This window comes from Nerophis ophidion, linkage group LG20 (assembly GCF_033978795.1).
Source record: "Nerophis ophidion isolate RoL-2023_Sa linkage group LG20, RoL_Noph_v1.0, whole genome shotgun sequence".
In the NCBI taxonomy this organism is placed as follows: domain Eukaryota; kingdom Metazoa; phylum Chordata; class Actinopteri; order Syngnathiformes; family Syngnathidae; genus Nerophis; species Nerophis ophidion.
Genome location: NC_084630.1, coordinates 12999485 through 13020430, shown reverse-complemented (window position 1 = coordinate 13020430; position 20946 = coordinate 12999485). Strand labels below are relative to the sequence as shown.

The 20946-nt window shown below is 40.5% G+C and overlaps 1 protein-coding gene across 7 annotated transcripts in view; it reads left to right on the top strand.

Annotated features, from left to right (window-relative positions):
• Nucleotides 1–20946, top strand: part of add3a (adducin 3 (gamma) a) — a 328092-nt gene that overhangs the window by 252143 nt on the left and 55003 nt on the right. For all 7 annotated transcript variants that reach the window (XM_061880493.1, XM_061880494.1, XM_061880495.1 and 4 more), the window contains 2 exons: nt 2015–2191; nt 2276–2530. In XM_061880493.1, coding sequence (XP_061736477.1) covers nt 2015–2191; nt 2276–2530 — 432 coding nt within the window. The remainder of the gene's footprint in view (nt 1–2014; nt 2192–2275; nt 2531–20946) is intronic.

The following is a 20946-nucleotide window of genomic DNA, read 5'->3' as shown; positions in this document are numbered from 1 at the left end:
CCGTCATTTTGCTTAATTTAATCAAAAACGCTTAACATGGGCCTAAAAAAATGAATTTACTTAACAAATACAAATGAGTGATGCTACTAACTTTTGAATGTACGGCAATGATCAGCGAGGGAGAAAGGGGAAGGGATGGACACAAGGACACCACCTCATTATATGGACTTTTTGATTTTTGATGAACCACAGGCCGAATACAAATATACAAACGTGTCTGTAAGTTAAGGTTCTTTCTTGAAATCAGTAGTGTTTCTCACCTCTTTTCTTTTTGTTTTTAATCAAAGTGCTTTCTTTGGCCCGATGGTAGCTTATTTTGCAGCTGTACTCAAAAAAAAAAAAAAAAAGCACAAAGACTGTTTTACTAACAGTCAGAGTTACGCAGTGTGCCTGAACGCCTCATCAGGTGAACATAGAACAGGGGTAGGGAGCCATATGTGGCTCTTTTGATGACTGCTTCTGGCTCTCAGATAAATCTTAGCTGACATTGCTTAACGCGATAAGTAATGAATAATTCCGCTTGTAATCACAGTGTCAAAAATAACGTTCAAAATATAAAACATTTTCATCCATCCACCCGGTTTCTACCGCACCTGTTCAATAAGTCTCATTAATGGAAATAAGTATTTTATTTATTTTTGGTTAGCCTCAGAATAACAACGTTATTAAAAAGAATAAGAGACTTATTCTACTCAAAAAATATTGGTCTTTCTTAAAAATGCACGCATATAGTTGTATTCAGTGTTATAAAAAAAAAAAATTATATGGCTCTTACGGAAATACTTTTAAAAATATTTGGCTTGTATGGCTCTCTCAGCCAAAAAGGTTCCCGACCTCTGACATAGAGCATAGACACTGCAGGGAGCACTGTGCTCGGTTGACTCAAAGAAAGGGGACGGACACCAATTACGAGATAAAACGTTGAAATAAGGACAAAAAAAGTCGGAATTATGAGATAAAACGTCGAAATAATGAGATAAAAAGTCACAATTATGAATAAAAAGTCCAAATTGTTAGATAAAAAAATCAAAATTTTAAGATAAGTCAAAATTATCAGATGGAGTTTTCCTTTTTTATTCCATAATTATGAATTTCTTATTATCATAATTAAAACGTTTTACCTTATAGTTATGGCTTTTTATCTCATTGTTCATTTTTAATCTCATGATTTTGATTGTTTTTATCTCACAATTTCGACTTTTTTTTTTTAATCTCACGATTATGGCTTTTTTAGCTCATAAATTTGACTTTCTTAACTCATGATTATGACTTTAAAGTTCTTTAAAAAGGTTTTCCGGCAGTAACAGTTCTAAGGAAACTAGTTTGTCTGCAATTAGCAGACAAACTAGTTTCCTTTGTTACAATCAATGTTTGGCAGAGACGACACGCAAAAAGCACTGCCAACTTCCTATCAAACATTTTTCGTGAATAGTAAGCCATACAAAAACCAGGTACAACTGTAATATAACGCTTGTCACTTTTCGTATTCATTGTTTGTGATTGTCCAAATATCCTGGGTGAACAAAAAAGCAAAAAAAACAATACTTATCCAACAGCAAAGCCCAGCTTAATTTCTATAAATCAATCCCTCAAGCATGTATGGTTTATTCCTCGTGTTGTTGTCTTTTTCGAAATGACATTTTTTCTCCCTGAGGCAGATTAGGACAGGTCCATGCTTTGCACGCGAGCAGCAATACATCAGCATGGAGAGCATTTTCTGCACAATAGTTTTTGCACAATTGGTGATAAAAAAAACATCAAATTTTAAATTTTCCTGAGGGAACTCTACTAAAGGAATCAACAAAGTACTATCTATCTATCTATCTATCTATCTATCTATCTATCTATCTATCTATCTATCTATCTATCTATCTATCTATCTATCTATCTATCTATCTATCTATCTATCTATCTATCTATCTATCTATCTATCTATCTATCTATCTATCTATGTATCTAAAAAGGCCTGCCTACTATCAAAGGTGTTTCGTAATATGGCCTCATTTGTGTTTAGGTGAACGCCATCTCATGTGCCGGCACCATAGACAACCTGATCGTGCTCGATCAAGAGAAGTACAAAACACGTGTGCACGAGGTGGCCGCAACATTTTCCACCAACATGAGCAGCCCGGTGAAGTGGAAGGTCGGCGAGCTGGAGTTTGAGTCTCTGATGAGGATGCTGGATAACCTGGTGGGCGCACAGGGAGATCGTTTTGGAGTGGCTTTGTTATGTCCTGACTCGCTACCTAAGCTTCCTTTCTGACGTCCTTCGCAGGGCTACAGGACAGGTTACGCCTATCGCCATCCAATTGTGCGAGAGAAGCCCAGGCACAAGAGCGACGTGGAGATCCCCGCCACCGTCACTGCGTTTATGTTCGAGGAGGACATGGACGCCACGCGGTTGCCCTTCAAGTTCCTCCTGCAGCGGCAGCAGAGGGAGAAGACGCGCTGGCTCAACTCGCCCAACAGCTACACCAAGGTCAACGTGGAGGGTGGAGACGAGCGCTACAACCACAACAGGACGACCACGGTGAGCGCCGGGGCCGTCGTGTATTGCTTGTATTCAGTGACGTGACTCCTTCGTGGAAGGGAAAAATAATCAATCCAGCCATGATGGCAACACGCAAAGAGGCTTAAATCAATGTTTTTCAACCACAGTCCCGTGAGATACAGTTTGGTGTGCCGTGGGAGATGATCTAATTTCACCTATTTGGGTTAAAAATATTTTTTGCAGACCACTAACTATAGTCTGCAAATTTTGTGTTGTTGTTGAGTATCTGTGCTGTCTAGAACTCGGCAGAGTAACCGTGTAATACTCTTCTATATCAGTAGATGGCAGCAGGTAGTTATTTGCTTTGTAGATGTCGGGAACATGGTTTGTCGTGATCACAGCATGCGGGAGGCAGTGTGCAGGTAAAAAGGTTTGTAACGCTGAAACCAAAAATAAACAAAAGGCGAGTGCCGCTAAGAAAAGGTATCGAAGCTTGGGGATGGCTATGGAAAACGAAACTAAAACTGAACTCCCTGCAAAGTAAACAAAAACAGAATGCTGGACGACAGCAAAGACTTACGCCGCGTGGAGCGCACGGCGTCCATAAAGTACATCCGTACGTGACACGACAATCAACAATGTCCTTACAAAGGAAAGTAGCGTCCGCACAACTTAAATAGACTTGATTGCCAAAACAAAGCAGGTGCGGGCAATACCGTTCAAGGAAGACATGAAACTGCTATACCAACAAAACAGGAAAAGCCACCGAAATATGAGCTCAAGACAAGAACTAAAACCCGACACACAGGAACCATGTAATACTCTTCCATATCAGTAGGTGGCAGCAGGTAGTTAATTGCTTTGTAGATGTCGGGAACATGGTTTGTCGTGATCACAATATGCGGGAGGCAGTGTGCAGGTAATACGGTTTCTAACACTGAAACCAAAAATAAACAAAAGGCGAGTGCCGCTAAGAAAAGGTATCGAAGCTTGGGGATGGCTATGCAAAACGAAACTAAAACAGAACTCGCTGCAAAGTAAACAAAAACAGAATGCTGGACGACAGCAAAGACTTGCGCCGCGTGGAGCGCACGGCGTCCATAAAGTACATCCGTACACGACACGACAATCAACAATGTCCGGACAAAGGAAGGTAGCGTCCGCACAACTTAAATAGACTTGATTGCCAAAACAAAGCAGGTGCGGGCAATAGCGTTCAAGGAAGACATGAAACTGCTATACCAACAAAATAGGAAAAGCCACCGAAATAGGAGCGCAAGACAAGAACTAGAACCCGACACACAGGAACCATGTAATACTCTTCCATATCAGTAGGTGGCAGCAGGTAGTTAATTGCTTTGTAGATTTGGGGAACATGGTTTGTCGTGATCACAACATGCGGCAGGCAGTGTGCAGGTAATACGGTTTCTAACACTGAAACCAAAAATAAACAAAAGGCGAGTGCCGCTAAGAAAAGGTATCGAAGCTTGGGGATGGCTATGCAAAACGAAACTAAAACTGAACTCCCTGCAAAGTAAACAAAAACAGAATGTTGGACGACAGCAAAGACTTATGCCGCGTGGAGCGCACAGCGTCCATAGAGTACATCCGTACACGACACGACAATCAACAATGTCCGGACAAAGGAAGGTAATAGTCTTGATTGCCAAAACAAAGCAGGTGCGGGCAATAGCGTTCAAAGAAGACATGAAACTGCTATACCAACAAAACAGGAAAGGCCACCGAAATAGGAGCGCAAGACAAGAACTAAAACCCGACACACAGGAACCATGTAATACTCTTCCATATCAGTAGGTGGCAGCAGGTAGTTAATTGCTTTGTAGATGTCGGGAAAATGGTTTGTCGTGATCACAACATGCGGGAGGCAGTGTGCAGGTAAAAAGGTTTCTAACGCTGAAACCAAAAATAAACAAAAGGCGAGTGCCGCTAAGAAAAGGTATCGAAGCTTGGGGATGGCTATGCAAAACCAAACTAAAACTGAACTCGCTGCAAAGTAAACAAAAACAGAATGCTGGACGACAGCAAAGACTTACGCCGCGTGGAGCGCACGGCGTCCATAAAGTACATCCGTACACGACACGACAATCAACAATGTCCGGACAAAGGAAGGTAGCGTCCGCACAACTTAAATAGACTTGATTGCCAAAACAAACCAGGTGCGGGCATTACCGTTCAAGGAAGACATGAAACTGCTATACCAACAAAACAGGAAAAGCCACCAAAATAGGACCTCAAGACAAGAACTAAAACCCTACACACAGGAACCATGTAATACTTTTCCATATCAGTAGGCGGCAGCCGGTAGCTAATTGCTTTGTAGATGTCGGAAACAGCGGGAGGCAGGGTGCAGGTAAAGAGGTGTCTAATGCTTAAACCAAATATAAACAAAAGGTGAGTGCCCCTAAGAAAAGGCATTGAAGCATGCAGAACAAAACTAAAACTGAACGGGCTACAAAGTAAACAAAAACAGAATGGTGGACGACAGCAAAGACTTACTGTGGAGCAAAGACGGCGTCCACAACATACATCCAAACATGACATGACAATTACCAATGTCCCCACAAAGAAGGATGAAAAACACCTGAAATAATCTTGATCTCGAAAAAAAAGTAGATGCGGGAACTATCGCTCAAAGGAAGACATTAAACTGCTACAGGAAAATACCAAAAAAATTTGAAAAAGCCACCAAAATAGGAGCCCAAGACAAGAAGTAAAACACTACACACAGGAAAACAGCAAAACAGCAAAACAGTCAAAATAAGTCAAGGTGTGATGTGACAACTGGTGACAGTACACCTACTTTGAGACAAGAGCTATAGTGTTGCATGCTTGGTTATGCTTTAAAGTCATATCCAACTATTGCGACAACGACTTTTTACTGTGTACTTGATTTTCTTTTTTTAATGATTTCTGCTTGTGGTGTACCTCCGGATTTTTTCAATGCAAAAAATGTGCCTTGGCTCAAAAAAAGGTTGAAAAACACTGGCCTGGATGTCATGATCCGTTACCCCGGGTCATGGCATGATTTATGTTGGGTAGTTTTTCCCGTTACGTCTTTGGGGTAGCGTTCCTTCCAAGGCAGAAGACAATCAGGAGTAGTGTGCAGGTAAGATTAAGGTTTATAATAAATTAAACACAGGACAAAAACACAAACCTGAGGATACTAGCAAGCGTGGAGCTAAAAAAAGGCACAAAATGTCCCTAAGGGTGAAAAAACGAGGAATGCGAGTGTGTACAAAAATCACTACGGCAAGGAGAAAAACCAGGAGAAGGTAAATGTTGCCTAAAGCAAACATTGACCCAGGAACTACTGCTTGGTGAGTGATTGTTGTTGTGGTTTGTGCAGCCCTTTGAGACACTTGTGATTTAGGGCTAGATAAATAAACATTGATTGATTGATTTATTGATTGATTGATTGATTGATAACCAAAACACCTGGTGGGAACACTAACTGCAAACTTAAGAAAGGCGGTATAGCTCGGTTGGTAGAGCGGCCGTGTCAGCAACTTGAGGGTTGCAGGTTCGATTCCCGCTTCCGCCATCCTCGTCACTGCCATTGTGTCCTTGGGCAAGACACTTTACCCACCTGCTCCCAGTGCCACCCACACTGGTTTATATGTAAAAAAATAGATATTGGGTTTCACTTTGTAAAGCGCTTTGAGTCACTAGAGAAAAAGCGGTATATAAATATAATTCACTTCACTTCAATGGTGAGGAGAATCAGTGCCCATGGAAACCAACAGGGAAACAGGGTGCAGCCAGGAAACAGACTAAAACAGAAAAACTACCAAACATAAACCATGCCATTACCCAGGTAACGGATCATGAAACTAGCTCAACATTCCCTCTAAGGTGTGCACCGGTGCAATTGGGCACTGCTCACGCGTCCTCTGCGCACCGCAAAACTATGCCAAGCACAAAATCCATCCATCCATCCATCCATTTTCTACCGCTTGTCCCTCTCAAATAAAAAAAATAAGCGCACAACAATTTTCATAGTAACTGACGACACGCGGTCGCAACGGAGAAAACTGTTTTCGTTATCACTGTTCAGTTATTTTAACGTCTGTCGAGACGCTTTAAGGACGACATGAATTCCATCGATGACTTGATCGAGCAAAAGTCTTTACTAATCACATGACCAAAAACATTGGTAAAAAAATGTCTAGCTCGCAAAACTAGACGTTTTCTGCCGTACAAACCAAACCAAAACCAGCTTTGTCATCTAATAATAACAATGGATTCAATTTTTTTACATCGCGCTTTTTTATTATTCATCAATCAATCAATGTTTATTTATATAGCCCTAAATCACAAATGTCTCAAAGGACTGCACAAACCACTACGACTGCGACATCCTCGGAAGAACCCACGTAAGGGCAAGGAGAATTTACACCCAGTGGGACGCCAGTGACGATGATAACTATGAGAACCTTGGAGAGGACCTCAAATGTGTCCCTGACACGCGCATTTCAGACTGGCCGCTCTGGAAACATCCTGTGGAAACGCTCCCCACCCACACCGCCTGGTGCCTCGTCTGAGCTGCTGTGACTTAGATTAACTAATTAAGTTGACCATAGTCACCAATTAGATTGCCCTGCGATGAGGAGGCGACTTGTCCAGGGTGTACCTTCTGCCTGAATGCAACTGAGATAAGCTCCAGCGACCCCGAACGGGACAAGCGGTGGTAAATGGATGGATGGATGGAATTTATTAGATTACCATAAGAACTATTTAGATTACCACAGTAACTAGAATATCATGCAAATATCATGCAAAAGCGCAGATTCCAACCATTGAAACACGGTCATTAGAAAACATGACTGCACATCATAATGGCAGCTACACTTTCGAACTTCCATCCATTTCCTACCGCTTATTCCCTTTCGGGGTCGCGAGGGGCGCTGGCGCCTATCTCAGCTACAATCGGGCGGAAGCCCGGGTACACCCTGGACAAGTCGCCACCTCATCGCAGGGCCAACACAGATAGACAGACAACATTCACACTCACATTCACACACTAGGGCCAATTTAGTGTTGCCAATCAACCTATCCCCAGGTGCATGTCTTTGGAAGTGGGAGGAGGGAACCCACGCATTCACGGGGAGGACATGCAAACTCCACACAGAAAGATCCAGAGCCTGGATTTGAACCCAGGACTGTTAAAGATCTAAAAAAAATTATTTGGGAATGTCCGGCGGGCCGGATCGAAAAGTTTAAAGGGCCGCATGTGGCCCCCGGGCCGTAATTTGCCCAGTTCTGCACTACGCCATACCGCCCCATCTGTCATATCAACAGCACCCGCTCGCTCTTTCTCACTCGCACCAACACATTTTACGATGCGTTTACAGCCACACAAAAAGTCGGGACAACTCCAACACCACACATAACGTGTAATTCCAGGTCGTTACACTATGATTTATCCACCAGATGTGTGCTTATTCTGATCTTAGTTTATAAATATTAATCAATGAAATTATTTTATTATATTATCCATCCATCCATTTTCTACCGCTTGTCCCTTTCGGGGTCGAGAAGGGTGCTGGAGCCTACCTCAGCTGCATTCGGGCGGTAGGCGGGGTACACCCTGGACAAGTCGCCACCTCATCGCAGGGCCAACACAGATAGACAGACAACATTCACACACTAGGGCCAATTTAGTGTTGCCAATCAACCTATCCCCAGGTGCATGTCTTTGGAAGTGGGAGGAAGCCGGCGTACCCGGAGGGAACCCACGCAGTCACGGGGAGAACATGCAAACTCCACACAGAAAGATCCCAAGTCCAGGTCTAAACCCAGGACCTTTGTATATTAAAGAAATACTAATAAAAATGTATATTTTTCAAACAGAAAGTTGCAGGAATGTACACATGATCCCATGCTTGCATCTCATTGTGCAACATGTGAATGTTTTAATGGGAACTAAATGCGATATCTGATTTCCAAAGCAGGACCTCCACCCAGACATACAATACTGTAGTACATAGTGTATGAAAAAGAATATTTTTTGTTGTTGTCCTTATAAGTGAGCCAAAACTCTCATAACCTCGTGTCATTTCATTATATAATATGACATTTACCGTAACTTGTTATTTAGTCAGGTTTGGGACAGGTGTGCTGCAGGTGTGGCCACTGTATTCGCGTCTGACATCACTCAAATGTGCTCCACTTACTGTAAAAAAAAACAACTTAGGAGCCAAAATTCTAGCTATACAATTAAATAGAGCCCTTTAGTTCAGTGGTTCTCAACCTTTTTTCAGTGATGTGAACATTTTTTTAATTCAAGTCCCCCTAATCAGAGCGAAGTATTTTTGGTTGAAAAAAAAGACATAAAGAAGTAAAATACAGCACTATGTCATCAGTTTCTGATTTATTAAATTGTATAACAGTGCAAAATATTGCTCATTTGTAGTGGTCTTTCTTGAACTATTTGGAAAAAAAGATATGAAAATAACAAAAAACTTGTTGAAAAATAAACAAGTGATTCAATTATAAATAAAGATTTCTACACATAGAAGTAATCATCAACTTAAAGTGCCCTCTTTGGGGATTGTAATAAAGATCCATCCGGATTCATCAACTTCATTCTAAACATTTCTTCACAAAAAAAGAAATCTTGAACATCAATATTTATGGAACATGTCCACAAAAAATCTAGCTGTCAACACTGAATATTGCATTGTTGTATTTCTTTTTCACATTTTATAAACTTACTTTCATCCATCCATCCATCCATCCATCCATTTTCTACCGCTTATTCCCTTTCGGGGTCGCGGGGGGCGCTGGCGCCTATCTCAGCTACAATCGGGCGGAAGGTAGGGTACACCCTGGACAAGTCGCCACCTCATCACAGGGCCAACACAGATAGACAGACAACATTCACACTCACATTCACACACTAGGGCCAATTTAGTGTTGCCAATCAACCTATCCCCAGGTGCATGTCTTTGGAGGTGGGAGGAAGCCGGAGTACCCGGAGGGAACCCACGCAGTCACGGGGAGAACATGCAAACTCCACACAGAAAGATCCCAAGCCTGGATTTGAACCCAGGACTGCAGGAACTTCGTATTGTGAGGCAGACGCACTAACCCCTCTGCCACCGTTGTTGAATTATTATTCAATAAATATACTTATAAAGGCTTTTTGAACTGTTGCTATTTTTACAATATTTTTTTATAAATCTCACATACCCCTTGGCATACCTTCAAGTACCCCCAGGGGTATGCGTACCCCCATTTGAGAACCACTGCTTTAGTTTATCAACAGAAGATTTGTCAAGTCGAGTGATATCAAGGATTATCTGTCGGTCGCATTCCCAGACATGCGGAACTATATTGCGCCCCAGACGCCATTCTACACGACAAAACCAATTAAAACTTGGAAAAGCATGGAGGTCTACAATTTCTTTGTGTGTGGCTGGGTTAAAGGCCTACTGAAACCCACTACTACCCACCACGCAGTCTGATAGTTTATACATCAATGATGAAATATTAACATTGCAACACATGCCAATACGGCCTTTTTAGTTTACTAAATTGCAATTTAAAATTTCCCGCGGAGTTTCTTGCTGAAAACGTCGCGAAATGATGACGCGTGCGTGTGATGTCACAGACTGTCATTAAATATTAGCGCAGCACCAATTACGGCTAAAAGTCGTCTATTTTCATCGCGCAATTACACAGTATTTTGGACATCTGTGAATCTTTTGCAATTTGTTCAATTAATAATGGAGAAGTCAAAGTAGAAAGATGGAGTTGGGAAGCTTTAGCCTTTAGCCACACAAACACACGGTGATTCCTTGTTCAAAATTCACAGAGGTGAAGCTTTACTATGGATCAGAGCGGTCAAGAGAACATGATTTCTGACCACTTGTCAACCGGCAGGTTTCGGTGAGAAAATTGTGTTAAAAAGTTGCCTCTTACTGGAGATCTGTGGAGTTTGCGCCGTCCTTGTATCTGCCGTGACTTCCCTCAGACACTGGCTTCAAGACACCCTTGGACACACCCCTCCGACTATCAGGTACTATTTAATCTCACTAAAACACTAGCAACACAATGGAAAGATAAGGGATTTCCCAGAATTATCCTAGTAAATGTATCTAAAAACATCTGAATCCGTCCCAATGCAATTGATTTCCTAGTACTTCGCTATCAATATCATCATCCACAAATCTTTCATCCTCACTCAAATTAATGGGAAAATTGTCGTTTTCTCGGTCCGAATACCTCTAGTTGGTGGAGGCTCCCATTAAAAACAATGTGAGGACGTGAGGAGCCCTCACCCTTGTGACGTCATCGTCTGCGACTTTCGGTAAAGGCAAGGCTTTTTTATCAGCACCAAAAGTTGCAAAGTTTATCGTCGATGTTCTCTACTAAATTATTTCAACAGAAATATGGCAATATCGCGAAATGATCAAGTATGACACATAGAATGGACCTGCTATCCCCGTTTAAAGAAGAAAATCTCATTTGAGACCAAGTTTCTCACGGATAAATATGCATCGTTTTTGCTCGGGTATCTACGTCTACCGCCTGTTTGCTGTTGCACCCGCTCTTTATGTGTGTTTTTCCCGTATGTATCAAAATATAACTGTGGATGTCAACATTGTCTGTGAGCTAAAGGTTCATCTATGATAGTTGCCGTCAGTATTAGGTTTTCCTGACATTCGCTTCCTTTTTTGATTAGACCTGCCAAGTTGGTGCTTTTCGAAACACTTGTCAAAAAAAATGTGTTTTAAGAAATACAAAATAATATCAAGATAATACTAAACGTTAAAAGTGTATCAAACAGACCTTTAACAAAGTGATCATAGATTGAGACGTAAACAAACTTTAATGATCCACAAGGGAAATTGTTCCACACAGTAGCTCAGTTTCAATGACGGAAAGTGTAAGGATGGAAAGGAAAATGTAGGTATAAATAGACTAAATATAGCGATATAAAATATAACATATATACGTAATATTTACATAGTATATGTAGAGTATATCTTGGCACCTTCAAAAGCCTTCTCAAAACACACCTATTCAGATCTGCTTTTAACCAGTGATTAGTGTGCTGTGTCTTGTAATGTCCCGTCTTGTAATTATCCTGTATTATTATGTATTTTACAATGTATTTCTTTTATATTTCCTGTATTTTATATTATTTTGAACTGTTTTATATTCATAAAATCGCTATACCAAATAACATTTATTATCATTATTATTATATTATATATACTGATATATTATATCATATTGGGGGCTTCACGGTGGAAGAGGGGTTATTGTGTCTGCCTCACAATACGAAGTTCCTGCAGTCCTGGGTTCAAATCCAGGCTCGGGATCTTTCTGTGTGGAGTTTGCATGTTCTCCCCGTGAATGCGTGGGTTCCCTCCGGGTACTCCGGCTTCCTACCACCTCCAAAAACATGCACCTGGGGATATGTTGATTGGCAACACTAAATTGGCCCTAGTGTGTGAATGTGAGTGTGAATGTTGTCTGTCTGTCTGTGTTGGCCCTGCGATGAGGTGGCGACTTGTCCAGGGTGTACCCTGCCTTCCGCCCGATTGTAGCTGAGATAGGCGCCAGCGCCCCCCGTGACCCGAAAAGGGAATAAGCGGTAGAAAATGGATGGATGGATTATATCATATTATGTCTATATCATATATACAATATATATCAATACCATGTACACTATTACAGTATATGTGACAGCTGCAGCAAAAAATAGAGAGTTGATCCAGCAGAAAATAGACCTTATAAACAAAGAGAAGTAGCAAACATAGAAGGTGTCAGGTAATAGACAGATATCATCTACTGCTGTATGGCGAGTGATTATACAACTTGAATCGAACACTGTGGGAACGAAGCTGAAGGAGCCTGTTGGATTATGAACTCCGGTGTCCCTCAATTATCTGGTGGATTGAGTGGGCAGGATTGTCCATGATGGGCAGCAGTTTGTCCAGTGTCCTCCTATCCCTCACTGACACAAACGTCTCCAACTGTTTGCCAATGGTTTGGCCGGCTCTCCGGATCAGTTTGTCAAGTCCCTTTTGCTGGTGCTGTTGCCCCAACAAATTACTGCAAAGTACAGGGCAAAGAAAAAAGATCTCCAACACTCACTGCAAACTTGTGCATTCTTTGGCTGCACTCCCTTGGACTAGTGCTTCTTTTCCCACCGTCCTTTTGTAAAATCTTGCGCTCTTCGGGCTACAAATGTAGCTTACCACCACCAGGTGTGAATGTGGAGTGAAGGAATGATGGGTTCTCACTTCTCTGTGAAGTGCTTTGAGTGTCTCCAAAAGCGCTATATAAATCTAATCCATTATTATTATCCATCCATCCATTTTCTACCGCTTATTCCCTTTTATGGGGTCGCGGGGGGCGCTGGCGCCTATCTCAGCTACAATCGGGCGGAAGGTAGGGTACACCCTGGACAAGTCGCCACCTCATCGCAGGGCCAACACAGATAGACGGACAACATTCACACTCACATTCACACACTAGGGCCCATTTAGTGTTGCCATTGAACCTATCCCCAGGTGCATGTCTTTGGAAGTGGGAGGAAGCCGGAGTACCCGGAGGGAACCCATAGAACATGCAAACTCCACACAGAAAGATCCCGTGTCTGGATTTGAACCCAGTACTGCAGGAACTTCGTATTGTGAGGCAGACGCACTAACCCCTCTTCCACCGTGAAGCCCTCCATTATTATTATTATTATTATTATTATTATTACCTTTTGAGAAACTGTGAAGAAACATTTATCCTTTTCGCGATTTGAGCGGTTCGTACAGCCAAAAACAACACAAGTATAGGGCATTTGTCTTTGAGAAAAACTAAATGATGAATAGTAGGGGTGTGGGAAAAAATCGATTCCAATACGTTGTGTGATTTAGAATCGATTTTCATTTTTTTTAAAATAGATTTTTTTTTTGTTTAGTTTTTTGGCTTTTTTTTATGTATATAGATTTTTTTATCAATCCAACAAACCACTACACTGCAATACCATAACAATGCAATCCAATTCCAAAACCAAACCTGACCCAGCAACACTCAGAACTGCAATAAACAGAGCAATTGAGAGGAGACAAAAACATGACACAGAACAAACCAAAAGTAGTGAAACAAAAATGAATATTATCAACAACAGTATCAATATTAGTTATAATTTCAGCATAGCAGTGATTAAAAATCCCTCATTGACATTATCATTAGACATTTATAAAAATTAAAAAAAGAACAATAGTGTCACAGTGGCTTACACTTGCATCGCATCTCATAAGCTTGACAACACACTGTGTCCAATGTTTTCACAAAGATAAAATTAGTGATATTTTTGGTTCGTTTAATAGTTGAAACAAATTTACATTATTGCAATCAGTTGATAAAACATTGTCCTTTACAATTATAAAATCTTTTTTTATTTTTATTTTTTTAAATCTACTACTCTGCTTGCATATCAGCAGACTGGGGTAGATCCTGCTGAAATCCTATGTATTGAATGAATACAGGATCGTTTTGAATAGGAAAAATATTGTTTTTGAATCGAGAATCGAATCGAATCGAAAAAATCGATATATTATCGAATCGTGACCCCAAGAATCGATAGTGAATCGAATCATGGGACACCCAAAGATTCACAGCCCTAGTACCCATTGAGAACAGACACTGGCGTGACCACCACACATTTTTTGAGTGGGACGTGAGCCAGACGTGATGTCAGTTAAAATAAAGACACAAGTCATACAATATTAACATTTTAATCGTTTAAACAACCCCCTTATCCCCTTCTGAAAAAAAAGTTTGGTCCACAGTCCAATGTTCGCTATAAGACAGAGTTTTTCAACCACTGTGCCGCAGCATATGAGTGTATGGTGAGATATTGTCTGGTGAGCCGTGGGAGATAACGTAATTTTACTTAATTGGGTTAAAAATCCATCCATCCATCCATCCATTTTCTACCGCTTGTGGCAGAGGGGTTAGTGCGTCTGGGTTAAAAATATTTTTGCAAACCAGTACTTATAATCCGTAAATAAAGTGCCATTGTTGAGTGTCAGTTGTCACGTGGGGGTCGCATCTTTATGCGGGATTGTTCCTCCAAAGCAACACGGACACTCCGGACGAAAACGTTTAAGGTAGGATCTCATTTAATAAATAATACACGGTACTAAACAGACAGAAACAAACAAAAGAAAAAGTGTGCCGAACGCGCGGGAAGCTAAGGCAACAACTTAGCACAGGAATCAGAACAGGAATCAAGAACAGGAAAAAACCAATATGATAGTTGCATACCGCAAACAAATAAGCCAGGACGAGTGGTCAAGAAGGCAGGCTTAAATAGTGTCTCATGATTAGACACAGGTGTGTCCCCTTCAGAGGCAGGTGCAAATCATAAGTAACCATAGTGACAAAACAAAAAAGGAAGTGCAATTAGGAACTAAAGAAGTCCAAAACTAACAGAACATAACTCAACTAAACATGATCCGGATCACGGATCATGACATCGGTGCTGTCTCGAGCGCGGCAAAGTAACTGTGTAATACTCTTCCATATCAGTAGCTATTAGTAGTATGCTTTGTGGATGTCGGGAACACGGTTTGTCGTGATCACAAAATGCAGACAACAGCGGGAGGCAGCGTGCAGGTAAAAAGATATCTAATGCTTAAACCAAAAATAAACAAAAGGCGAGTGTCGCTAAGAAAAGCCATCGAGGCTTAGGGATGGCTACGCAAAACGAAACTAAAACTGAACTGGCTGCAAAGTAAACAAATACAGAATGCTGGACGACAGCAAAGACTTACAGCGTGTGGAGCAGCAGACGGCGTCCACAAAGTACATCCGGACATGACGTGACAATCAACAACAAAATAGTAAACAGTACACACAGGAAAACACCAAAAACCTAAAAATAAGTCACGGTGTGATGTGACAGTTCGTGACAGTACACCTACTTTGAGATGAGCTATTGCTAACCATTATATCAAACAATTGTGAGAACGACTTTTTACTGTAAATACCGGCTGCTGAGTTTCATTTGTTTACGTTTTATCAATGACAAAACTATGCCTTGGCTCAAAAAAGGTTGAAAAACACCACTCTATGGTGCCCAATAGCGCACTGCTCCCCTTTTTCTGTGCAAACAAAAATTCTATGCACCGCACAAAATCCAACTCAAAGGCCTACTGAAAGCCACTACTACCCACCACGCAGACGGATAGTTTATATATCAATGATGAACTATTAACATTGCAACACATGCCAATACGGCCGGTTCAGTTTACTAAATTATAATTTTAAATTTCCCGTGAGGTATCCTGTTGAAAATGTCGCGAAAATGTTGACGCGTGCTTGTGACGTTATTGGTTGGAGCTGACATTTTAGCCCAGCACCACTCACGGCTAAAAGTCGTCTGATTTAATCGCATAATTACACAGTATTTTGGACATCTGCGTTGCTGAATCTTTTGCAATTTTTTCAATTAATAATGGAGACTATAAAGAAGAATGCTGTTGGTGGAAAGCGTTGGATTGCAGCTGCCTTTAGCAACCAAAACACAGCCGGTGTTTCTTTGTTTTTGTGAAGCTTTAATTTGGAACGGAGCGGTCAAGCGAACATGTTTCTCTACCACGTCAACCAGCAAGTTTTTGGATGAGAAAATTATGATATAAAGTCGGCTCTTACCGGAGACTTGAGCGGAGTTTGCGTCCTCCTGCAGCAGCTGTCAAAAAGGCAGCTGTGACTTTCTTGGCTCCTCCATATGGCTTCCCTCAGAGACACTGGCGGTCACCGCAGCCCTGACTTTCAGGTATGACTTTATAATCTCACTAAAACACTAGTAACAAAATAAGCATATAAGGGATTTTCCAGAATTATCCTAGTAAATGTGTCTAATAACATCTGAATCGCTCCTACTGCCGTCACCTTTTTTTCCCTTTTTTTTTTCTAGTGCTTCACTCTAACTTTCCTCATCCACAAATATTTCATCCTTTCAAATTAATTGGGAAATCATCGCCTTTTCGGTCCGAATCGCTCTTGCTGCTGGTGGCTATGATTATCAACAATGTGAGGATGTGACGCCACGCGCACATCGTCTGCTACTTCCGGTACAGGCAAGGCTTTTTTATTAGCGACCAAAAGTTGCGAACTTTATCGTCGATGTTCTCTACTAAATCCTTTCAGCAAAAATATGGCAATATTGCGAAATGATCAAGTACGACACATGAAATGGACCTGCTATCCCCGTTTGAATAACAAAAATTTCATTTCAGTAGGCCTTTAAACTTTTAACAAAATAAACATAAATTATTCAGTACCATTTTCGACAAGTGGTCACAACAGATAAAACAATGATGACGCTTAAGGAGGAGAAAGAGGTGCAGTTCATCCAACACAATTTTATTGTCACTACGCCAAAACACCATCAGCAACAAAAGTACAATACCCACTATACCTATGTGTTGAGTGGTTCTGTATTTGCAATCAGAGGTGTAATAACTTGTTGCAAATCAGAAAAAAATAGAATAATACATAAATTACTTAGCGACACTAAATTGGCCCTAGTGTGTGAATGTGAGTGTGAATGTTGTCTGTCTATCTGTGTTGGCCCTGCGATGAGGTGGCGACTTGTCCAGGGTGTACCCCGCTTTCCGCCCGATTGTAGCTGAGATAGGCGCCAGCGACCCCGAAAGGGAATAAGCGGTAGAAAATGGATGGATAAATTACATAACAAAATTCTGACTTGTTAAGAGGTTAATCGTTAAAAAAGGGAAACAAATTGGGTGTATTATGCCAGGTATCGTCAAGACAACTGAGAAACAAGAACATTGAAGGTGGAAATGAAGGAGGGGGTAGAGATGCCCACACCCATACTTTCAGGGGCCCCAGTAGTCCTTGCAACACACTCTGATGAGGGGCCCCAGTAGTCCTTGCAACACACTCTGATGAGGGGCCCCAGTAGTCCTTGCAACACTTTGGTAAGCTTTGTTATGAGTGATAACTCGTGTCACTACTACAGTAGTAGTGGTGCACTCTAAGATGATGTTACAATGCCACCTACTGGCCTAGATGACATTTCATATATAGAGTGCATCCGGAAAGTATTTACAGCATTTCTCTTTTTCCACATCCTTATACCAAAATGAAATACATTTATTTTTGTCTTCAATATTCTGCACACATTAAATACCCCATATTGACAATGTAAAATAATATTTGGTAACACATTAGTATGGGGAACATATTCACCATTATTTAGTTGCTTATTACCATGCTAATTAGTACCATATTGGTTCTTAATTAGTCATTATTAAGTACTTATTAATGCCTTATTCTGCATGGCCTTATTATACAGCCAGTAAGCCATTAACTAAGAGTCTTCCCTCAATAACCTCAGAATTATTGCTTATTAGTAACCTTAACACTAACCTTTATATGTTCCTCTAGTGTCCAAATAAATCTAAATTAATTCTTTGTCACTTGAATAACCAATTACTTAAATAAATGATAAATGGGTTGTACTTGTATAACGCTTTTCTACCTTCAAGGTACTCAAAGCGCTTTGACACCACTTCCACATTTACCCATTCACACACACATTCACACACTGATGGAGGGAGCTGCCATGCAAGGCGCCAACCAGCACCCATCAGGAGCAAGGGTGAAGTGTCTTGCTCAGGACACAACGGACGTGACAAGGTTGGTAGTAGGTGGGATTTGAACCACGGACCCTCGGGTTGCGCACGGCCACTCTCCCACTGCGCCACGCCGTCCCAACATTAGTATGGGAAACATATTCAAAATTATTTTGTTGCTTATTAACATGCTAATTAGTACCATATTGGTTGTTAATTAGTCATTATTAAGTACTTATTAATGCCTTATCCTGCATGGCCTTATTATACAGCCAGTAAGCCATTAACTAAGAGTATTCCCTCAATAACCTCAGAATTATTGCTTATTAGTAACCTTAACACTAACCTTTATATGTTCCCCTAGTGTCCAAATAAATTTAAATTAAATATTTGTTACTTGAATAAGCAATTAATTAAAGGTGAATATGTTCCCTATACTAAAGTGTTACCCCCTATTTTTTTTTTAGAATTTTCTTCAGATTTATTTTAAATTAAAAATCTCAGGAACCGCATGTACTACCTCGACTCACATCATTGTGAATGTGTGTGAATTATATTTATATAGCGCTTTTCTCCATTGACTCAAAGCGCTTTACACAGTGAAACCCAATATCTTAGTTACATTTAAACCAGTGTGGGTGGCACTGGGAGCAGGTGGGTAAAGTGCCTTGCCCAAGGACACAACGGCAGGGACTAGGATGGCAAAAGCGGGAATCGAACCTGGGACCCTCAAGTTGCTGGCATGGCCACTCTACCAACCAAGTTATGCTGCCCTTGATATGTACGAGTTTTTCTCCCAAACCCTGACAATGTTTTATTGTAAAAAGCCATAAGTTGACCGACATATGTCAGCAAAATTAAAGAGAGCAATCCAGCAAAAAAAAACTATTGAAGTCTAAAGCAGGGGTCTCAGACACGCGGCCTGCAAGTTTTATATGAATGGCGCCTGACAGTGTTGTGTGCGCAGCTGAAGGAATCCACCAATCACGGTGTGGTATATGGCTCTCGAGGGCCGAACATTGACGTCACTTGCGTGGTTCAAGCAAAGAAAATTTTTGCCTCTTTTCCACTAGACCAAAATAGATTTTTCAACATTCTGGGTTGCCTACCCCTGCAATAGTGGAAAAGCAGCAAATAAGTGAAAGCGACAGAAACGTTGCCCTGGAGACGAGGGTTTTCCTACGTGCCTGGCTGCAGTCACACCGCGACATCTGTCCGTCAGTAATAACAGTCCCCGATAACCTGGACCAATTCAAACCGTTATTTTTTTTCAATTATTGTTTAATTAACGTTGCCTCACACATTGTTGCTGAATGGAGAAATCTAATTATCATTGTTATTACTTATGACAGATTTATTTACTTAATTCTCATTTTGTTCATTTGTATTTTGATTTTATTTTGTGTTGAAAATAAAAATAAAGTCATTTAAAAGTATTTTTTAAGAAATATTTTCTTGCAGCCCAGCCTCACCCAGACTCTGCATCCAGTGGCCCCCAGATAAATTGAGTTTGAGACCTCTGGTCTAAAGGTTCTTTCTGGGCCTTTGCTCCACCCCAAGACAAGTATTTTTTTCACCTAATCATGCTTTTAAAAAAAAGCAAAATATAGAAATATACCTGTGAGTGAGATATGTTCAGTGCAAAATAAGGGACGTGACTATTGTAACAACCTTAATCTGGATCTGCACCAACAACTGGATTTTGAAACTGCCCTCATTTGTTAAGAACTCCTTGGTGAGCACGTCCAACTTACATGTGTGTTGACAACATCCAAACCCTAAAAAGCATCCACACGCCATGAGGTCCTCACTTACTTACATTAGCATCAATGCAACTGAGATATGCTGCAGCACCCCCCGCCACCTCAAAAGGGACAAGCGATAGAAAATGGATGGATGGATGGATCCCGACGGCGCACTATCATGCGCATGAAAAAAAAGTACCTGCATTGTATAGTTGTTGTTTTTTTAATTCATGAATACTGCGGTACTTTATTCGATTTTTTTAAGATTTAGGTTTATTGGTCCCAGAAGTGGGTAGAGTAGCCAGAAATTGTACTCAAGTAAGAGTACTGTTACTTTAGAGATTTATTACTCAAGTAAAAGTAAGGAGTAGTCACCCAAATATTTACTTGAGTAAAAGTAAAAAGTATGTTGTGAAAAAACTACTCAAGTACTGAGTAACTGATGAGTAACCTGTTTGTTTAATGATTACAGCAACAAATAATGCACAAAAACATAAAAATAGCAATGAACAAATTCATAGCCAGGAATATCTCGTAAGCAACTAAAACAATAATACATATTAAATAATAATACATTAAAATAAAAATATTAAGGAAAATTGAGCCACAATAATTTAACAGCACCATAGGCTCAGTAGGCATTGATTGATTGATTGATTGATTGAAACTTGTATTAGTAGATTTCACAGAACAGTACATATTCCGTACAATTGACCACTAAATGGTAACACCCCAATATGTTTTTCAACGTAAATCAATTACTTAATAAATGACCAAGTCGAGGTGATCTACCTCATATATACATACACACACATATCATATATATATATATATATAGAGAGAGAGAGAGAGATATAGATATATATATACATACAGTATATAATTCATAGCTATTTATTTTGCTGTTTTTGTTGACATGTTAAAGGTGTTTTAATGAATATACATGCATGTTTAACACAGATTCCTATCTTTCATGAAGACAAGAATATAAGTTGGTGTATTACCTGATTCTGATGACTTGCATTGATTGGAATCAGACAGTATAGTGCTGATAATGTCCATATTTTCAAAT